This window comes from Rana temporaria, chromosome 4 (genome assembly GCF_905171775.1).
Source record: "Rana temporaria chromosome 4, aRanTem1.1, whole genome shotgun sequence".
Taxonomy (NCBI): Eukaryota; Metazoa; Chordata; class Amphibia; order Anura; family Ranidae; genus Rana; species Rana temporaria.
In genome coordinates this window covers 189,122,876-189,131,238 of record NC_053492.1, presented here as the reverse complement: position 1 = coordinate 189,131,238, position 8,363 = coordinate 189,122,876, and the positions used below count along the sequence as shown (strand labels likewise).

General features: G+C 38.1%; 1 protein-coding gene across 1 annotated transcript; it reads left to right on the top strand.

Moving 5' to 3' along the window:
* Positions 1-1,413: 1,413 nt before the first annotated feature.
* Positions 1,414-8,363, top strand: LOC120935675 (MAM and LDL-receptor class A domain-containing protein 1-like). Its single transcript, XM_040347728.1, has 6 exons — positions 1,414-1,612; positions 1,723-1,979; positions 2,147-2,231; positions 2,656-2,703; positions 4,498-4,536; positions 8,296-8,363. Exons 1-6 carry the CDS (start codon positions 1,447-1,449, stop codon positions 8,361-8,363), a joined length of 663 nt encoding a protein of 220 aa, XP_040203662.1. The 5' UTR covers positions 1,414-1,446.

Below are 8,363 nucleotides of genomic sequence, written 5' to 3'. Positions count from 1 at the left end.
GAGGCCTATGACAGGCACCCCCTTCCTTTTACATTCTCTCATGTTAAGACTGGCAACAGACACTCATTTACCAAGCACCCAACTTTTTCTTTGCAGTCCACTATTACTGATATTATTCATTCTATCAAGGTACAATACATGTTGTTTTCAGCTATGCTTGTTAATTATCAATATGCCTGAATCATATGGCATAATCATGTTTTTATTTATAAATACCTTTTTTTTTCTTTAAGCGATCACATGACCTCTTTTCTCAGCTGCATAAGATGCTTTGAGAGGTGGGGTGGAGACTGCAGAGGGATGTGTCAACAGGACACTGAGAAAGAGCAGTACACTGATGTTCTGAGTGAGATGTTAGCTGTGCATTGGGGGCAGTTCAGCACAAGTCTGCCCATTGGAGTACAGGCAGACTGTGCTCCTGAGTACAATGCAAAAAGAAAACTAACCACGTTGCAGGGAATGTGCTTCCATGCCCAGTGTGATCAGTTTGAAATTGGAAAGCAAGGGACTTTGAGGATCACCATGTATTTCTTACAAATGAAGCGATGCAAAGAGAGCTGGATACTTTTAAATATAATACATGGTATCACAGACATACTGTATATCGGGATTTGAAATATTGGAGTAACACACTTTATTTACATCTATCAGAGCTAAATAAACCATTTAAATGCTTATACTGTATGTAAATATTTATAATCCTGTTCAGTTTGTTTTGTTATTCGCATACCTCTGCACAATGTACTGCTAAGGCCGTGTACACACCAGCAAACATGTACGATGAAACCGCTCCGCCGGACCGTTTTCACCGTACATGTCTGCCCGGGGCTTTCTGTACGATGGCTGTACTAACCATCGTATAGAAAGCCGCGCGTAAACAATACGCGGGGCGTGTCCGCGGTGTCGCCGCGTCGATGACGCGGTGTCGCCGCGACAATGACGCGGCGACGTGGGCGGGCCTGCCAGTTAATTGCTTCCACGCATGCCTCAAAGTCATTCGACGCATGCGAGGGATGGCGGGTGCTCGGACATGTACGGTAGGTCTGTACAGACGACCGAACATGTCCGAGCGGGCAGGATTCCAGCGGACTGTTTTAAAACAAGTCCAGGAATATTTGTCCGCTGGAAAAAGGCCCGGCGGGCAAATGTTTGCTGGAATCCTGCACGCTCGGGCCTACACACGACCGAACATGTCTGCTGAAACTGGCCCGCAGACCAGTTTCAGCAGACATGCTTGGTCGTCTGTACGGGGCCTAAGAGGGAAACAAAACGTTCTCAGTTACAGCTATGAAATATAGAAGTGTGACCTCCGTATCCCAGCCTACTGACAATAATGGGTCACCAGCCGACTCGGTCACCTCTATAAATATTCCTACAGTAAACATGTTCAAGTTCAGCTTTAACGCTTGCACATGCATTATACAATATGCACAATATAACTCATAAATGTTATCTGTGTTTCCTAAAACAGATGTATGCCATATAGATTGTTCTTTTGATGTGAACTTGTGTAACTGGAAACAATCAACGAGTGATAACATGGACTGGATACACTGGAATGGCTCAACCCCTTCCGATTTTACTGGACCATCATTTGACCACACAACAGGATGTAAGTCATTTATTTACTTACTTTCTCTGTTTGTAATAGTTTATATAACTCCCAAAATAATGGTTCATAACAGAAAAGGTACTTCAGCATTAATATTTTAATTTAAACAGATGGCTACTATCTATACATTAATGGACAGGATTCAGAAGAGGGAGACTTTGCAAGATTGGAGAGTCCTGCAAATTGTTTCACTGGAACTCATTGCTTACAGTTTTGGTATCACATGTATGGAGCAGCAAAATACATGATGCTGAGGGTGTCAGTACTAAGAGATTATGGTTTGGAAGATGTCTTCACTATAGAAGGAGATCATGGGGACATGTGGTATTTAGAGAAGATTTTCCTACCTGAAAGTGATATTATCCAGGTATGCAATGTATTTCTTTTGCCAAATGAATTGTTATTAAATCTATTACAAATAGTTTGATCTCTTTTTGTATGTTATTGTGCTTTTTAGTCATTGTGCTCTTTGCACTGGCATATTATAAACCCAGTTCTGGCTATTAGCTATAACCTCATGAATTGTGTCAACAGATTTTCATTGATGGTGTCAGAGGTGAAGATTTCCGCAGTGATGTTGCTATAGATGATATTTCTTTTTACCCAGGATATTGTACTGGTAAGCTGTGATCCATTCATGACAGACTATTTGCTTGGTTATTTCCTAGTCTTAAAATAATATCTAATAAAGTCTGAGAATTTCAGTTTAATATGATTAATTGACTGCCACAAAGGTAGATGGGGCTTGTAGTTTATTTATTCATTCACAGATCTCTGTGAATGAATAATGTGGCTGTGTGAGTGGAGCACCATACAGCTGCATCGATTTCAAAAGTGACAGTGGCTGCGAGGATAAAAAAACATCTGCACACTGTCAGGAGTGGGATGGTTTGGGGGAGGGGGTCAGCTTGCAACCATGTGACATGATACAACCTAAATATGGGTGTAACATGGTTGGAGCTAGGCTTTAAACATTTCTTTAGGATGTCTGGCTTGTGTATTCTAAGACTGCATTGATAAAAAATTTACTTTTGTCTTTTTAGCAGCAACAACTACCACCACCACCACGACTGTAACTACAAAACCGACAGGTAAATAGTTTGAGTAGTTTTATTAGTCCATATCTGGCAATACACTAGTAGAATTGTGTTAGAAGAATTTCATTTTGGGAATGTTCATTTGAATTAGTAATTGTTATTGGGGCAAATTGACATCCACAGTGGAAAGAAAATTCGAAGGAGCAGGATGGAATTTCTTTCTTGAATAAATTAATTTCTAAGAGTGACTGTGGTCCAGCATATCATCAAACGTACTGATGAGAATTTTCATGCAAATTTTCATACGAATGATTTTCATGCAAATATTCATACGAATGATTTGAAAATCGACTAATGTATGGCCAGCTTTACACACCAAATAAAATCATCACTGCACAGCTTTTTGTTTACAATGAGAACATGGAATAACATAAATATTTTTCAACAAGCTTATTTTCAACAAGCTGTTCCACCCTCAATGGTTAAGAAATGTAAATGATGAATCTAAATTTGTATGAGCCAGACTGGGTCTGGATTTGTATGAACCAGTTCAGAACAGACCTTTCTACGTGCAATGACTTCAGATGTAGGCATATGTAGCATATGAATGAATCTGTATAAAGCTAAAATTGACAGAAAAGTAAAGTTTGTGAAATATTTAAACGTTTAATTCTGACAAACATTCAGATTGCTTTACATTTTCCTTAGACAGCTGGCCTATTAGGGACATTTTACACTTTCTGTGAAATCTACCCAGCCTAGCTTGGCCAATAAGCGATGTGCTAATAAACTATCTGGCTAAATATCTATGTCTGCTAAAATGTGTTAGCTGGTGTACTTGTAACCCACCTTCTGGGCATTACTATGGTATTTGGATGTGGGTCAAAACATCTAGGAAATTCTACTCATTCCCATGGAGAATTCTGAGCAGGGAATCTATGCCTTCTGCATTTGGTTAGGGCTGTACACTCTGGTGATTACAGACAGTAGCTGAGTAACTTGAGATGGCACATTTTATGCTACTGAGACCTGAAGGTTTTTTCTGACCCTTTTTTGGATATGGTGTCTTAGACGTGTTAGATATACACCCCCCCTGTATACTTACCTGAGTGCTATCTTGATCCAGTGCTGTGCCCATTTGCAGCAGCTCTCTTATTTCTCTCTGCTCACAGAGCAGCAGTAAAAGCCATTGGCTTCTGTGAGCAGAGAACAGGGGTTGGGGTTGGGCTGTGTATGTCAATAGACACACACATCACAGCTGGGTCCCCCCCCATAGCAAGCAGCTTGCTATAGAGTTTATATGGATGCCCACAAATAATAGGAGGAGCCAAGAGTACTGGTGGGGTACCTCAGAAAAGGGGGTTCAGGGTTGCTCTGTGCAAGACCATTGCACAGAGCAGGTAAGTATAGCATGTTTGCTATTTTAGAAAAAAAAAGCCTTTACAACTGCTTTAGCTGCTTTGAGTATTCAGGAATCGCTTAAAGGTGCATATAGTAGGACATAGCCAGACAAATAGAGGTAGAGAGCTCCAGAAGATTGGAGAGGCTCTGGAGAGGTCCCGAAGGTGAGCATTGGATGAACAAACAAGAGAGTTAGAGAGCTGTCTAAACTGGGTAAGCCCATGTGCTAATACATAAGCTGGCTGCTTAATCTGCTCTGTGAAATGTTCTTGCTAGTGAACCTGTCATCAATATATCTGGGCCACATAGCTCTTTCCTGTGGACAAATCTGTGCAGACAGTTTTACTTTTGCATTTGGATAAGGTGTGCTCTGTGATCATAAAATATGCGGTTTGTTAAATTTGTAGTTATAAATAGTTATTAGACAATTTGTCTTTGTATCTGTAGGTTCTACTGTGTCATCAACTAAAACCACATCATCACCAGGTAAATATATTGCTCATTTTAAAGAGTTGAGTATTATTTATAATAAATCTATTTATTTTGTTATTATACATTGTAAGACCTTGATAATAAATTGGAAGTCATGCATACTTACATGACAGTTTGACATAAATAAAAGTCATGCAAATCTGACTTACACTTAAAATGTATAATTTTAATTATAGATTGCAGCCCTTACACATAACAGTTTTAGATTTACAATAGTACTAGTTATTTGTATGACTGCTGTGCAGGGTGCACATTTTCATATACTAAAATGTATAGGTGATACAGTGAGTGTAAGTCCACCCTGCTATTGCTATCACACTGTAAATACATTTATTAAATGCATTGAACATTAACATACACATATACAGTAAGTGCACACAGGTTGTAAATGTGCATAACTTTTCTTAGAATTTTACTAGATTTTATTTTTCTCTATACAACATTTTTAGATTAGAATTTGAAAATATTTTGTTATCTATACTATAATAACAATATAACAATATAAAAAGAAAAAAAAAGAAAAAAAATGTAAACATATTCTGTAAGAGACATGTTTATACGGTTGCCTGGTATTTAATTCAGGAATTGTTTTATAAAATGTTGGGCTTTACTTGAATATAGTATTATTTTAATTTTGTTACTGCATGAGTTCAAAAAAGCATTCATAATGTCCATAATTAAAATAATGTATGATTTTCTCTCCTGCATGTTGTCAATTTTGTTTAGAAAAATAATTGTCATTAATTAGTTATTGTTATTGTCATTAACTAATAACTATAATTTGAATACATAGAATGGTCACTGGTAGACACTTTTGTATGTGTAGCTAATGTGAACTGATGGAATAAATCACAGAAATACTATATGTAGTGATCTCATAAACGTGTCCAATAAATGTAGTGATACAGATGTATAGTGTCCAGTAGTCCGGTTAGATAATTGATATCTTAGATGTTAGTATGATGGCTATAAATCACATTGTTTTGCAGCAACACACATGCTCTCCAGAGAACACACATTTAATTAACTTCGAATAACATACAAAGTCCAAAGTCCACAGACGATACAAATCCAACAGAGTAATTCAGAATCCCATCTTTTCCTAGACCTGTACTATATTCATCATAGAGTGACAAGACTAGCTGAATGCCAGCTTGACTTTCTCAAAAAACTGGTCTCACACTGGAGGGAGTGGTTCTTCCAGGTCAATGGAAACTTCCCCAAGTCTAATTACCATCAATAAATACTTCGGCCCCATACACACCATAGAATCAAATGGGTTTCTGCGGATAGATTCTATGGTGTGTACACTCCTGCGGATATTTATCCTCAGATAAATCTCCCCTGGGATGGATTTTCAGCAGATGAATATTTGCTGACATGCTCAACAAATCCATCTGCTGAAGTCCATCCCAAAGGATGGATCCGCTCGTCTGTACAGACTCACCGGATCCATCCGTCCAAAGGGATTCCCCACACGCGTCGTAATGATTTGACGCATGCGTGGAATTCCTTATATGACAGCGTCGCGCCCGTCGCCGCGTCATAATAGCGGCGACGGCGCGACACGTCATCGCCAGAGGATTTCAGCGCGGATTTCAATGCGATGGTGTGTACACGCCATCGCATAGAAATCTTCTGAAATCCTCGAGAGGATTTTTCCGCGGATACGGTCCGCTGGACCGTATCTGCGGATAAATCCTCTCGTGTGTATGGGGCCTTCCTTTTGTATGTAAGGAAGTTATCCTTTGAGGTTAACAGGCCATCTCACACACACCTAGGTAAATTAACACATCTAGGGTCTTCAGCTGTTCCTTTGATCTGTGTTTGACCACTAACCCTTTTGGTCAGCAAACACCTTTTGATGTGTAACCTTGAATCCCTGTATGTAACACAGATATACCATGCCATACACATAACACAATATTTTAAATACCTACACATCTTTATTAATATTACAACATATTCCCCCACTTGAGTTGGTTCTAACTACTAGAACTGACTCATAATTCGAACAACAAACCTCATTATGGTTTGAGGTACTGTATGCTTTACAATGGCTCATATGAAATATTAAGTTGAGACTGGTTACATCTCTCTTCACCAACCTCTAAAATATCCCCCATGAAACAGATATTAGATAATATAACTTTGGACCATGACTGGAAAAGGATTCAGTAAACGTAAGTTGCCCGTATAGCTGTTAGATTGCTCCTTGTTTTGTAAATCACATCACGATCTTGAATATTGTGCAAAAACGAGCTGATGTCACAGTCCATTCTGACTTCATCACATGTCTCACCATCTCACTGAAAGTAAAGCTTGGTATGCCTTGGGAGCTCCAATCCACATAAGTCCAGGATTCTCTCATCTCCAGGCTCAAAGTTTTCATTTTTAAAGATGCTTTTACACAAACACAAAATTCTTCCATCTTCCATCTTTGTAGTAAGAAGAACCATTAATGTATCAGCAGTCGCTTCCAAGGTCAAAAAGGTTTGGATCCGCCAGTACAAATTCTGTGCTGCAAACTATTTCCTTGCACTTGACACCTTCAATCATTAATCCACCAATCAGGACACTTGGTTCCTTTAACATCAAACCTTCACTATTCTGAATTTGTTGATTGCCAGCAACAATTTGCTTTCGTAATGTGCTGTAGGCTGACCCCCGCATTACCTTTAATAGAGCTGTTCTTTGTATCATTCAGTCCATAATTCCACCAGAATGGTATACCAACATATATATACTGTATATATTCCCCCATGCGATGGTTTAGATATTATCAGCTTGACATCAATGTTTATCAGATTTTCTGTGCAGACAAATCAGCAGTAGAAATTCTTGCCAGTATTTTTTATGAAAGGTAGAAAGGTCTTTTTCATCCATATGTGTCTCAGCCTTCAGCATATTATAAACAACTGATTCAACAATGTCTCAAATCATGACTAGAGTAATGAATTTCACTCACCACTCCTTTAAATTTAGGAAAACCACCCAACCTACTATAATTTATGCTATGCCCAGCCATTGTGCAGCATCACCTCAGATGTCAAATCTATTGTCATCAATATGCATTATGTCATGTGTACAGATGTTATAAAATTATTTTAGGTGTAAATGCTTCGCTCTGGTTTTAAGATTAAGTTCAAGGAATAAAACATAATAAAAAAGCAAAATATATCGGGGAAAGGGAGAAAATGAAAAAATAGGGTGTTGGGTAAGTCCATTAAAAAAAAAAAAAAATGAAAAAAAAAATGAAAATGTGAATGTTCAAAAAAAAAGTCCATTGCTTGATGAATATTGAGAGAGTGTCCATTAATTCTTTATAATTCCCCCACTAGCCAGCAATTACTCCTGCTATTCACATGCAAACGCGTATCTCCAGCCATGTACCTGAAAGTCAAAAACTCTCAGACAAAACTCATTAGCAAAGTCCATAAACAAAGTACTATTTACAGTCCACAGTTTAAAGCTAATTCACCCCCACTGCTATAAAAGTGTAATTTTCATTTAAAAACAGATCTGTACCCTTCAACTGTTCTAATAGTGTGTAATATTCTATTTTCATCTTATCATACTCAATCAAATTTAGGTGGTCATATTTCTGTTTTAAATGAGGAAATGGTATCCAGGTCTTTTTCTTATTATTATTTTGGTCAGCTCTGTTTTTCATGTTAATATCACCTATGTTTGACCCAGAGTTTCCCCTTTTGATGTGATCATTAGATATTATCTTCTGATCTTTTTGTTCAGTGTTTGTCCTAAACAATGTGGCTATATCAATTCTGACAGCCTGCTCATTTGACTTTCTCCATAAATGA

Bases quoted from the DNA above. Each gene is read 5' to 3' on its own strand.
- LOC120935675 (XM_040347728.1), top strand. From the start codon at position 1,447: ATGTTATCTGTGTTTCCTAAAACAGATGTATGCCATATAGATTGTTCT. The intron at 1,613-1,722 runs GTAAGTCATTTA...TAATTTAAACAG, and splicing joins ATTTGACCACACAACAGGAT to ATGGCTACTATCTATACATT. The intron at 1,980-2,146 runs GTATGCAATGTA...TTGTGTCAACAG, and splicing joins CTGAAAGTGATATTATCCAG to ATTTTCATTGATGGTGTCAG.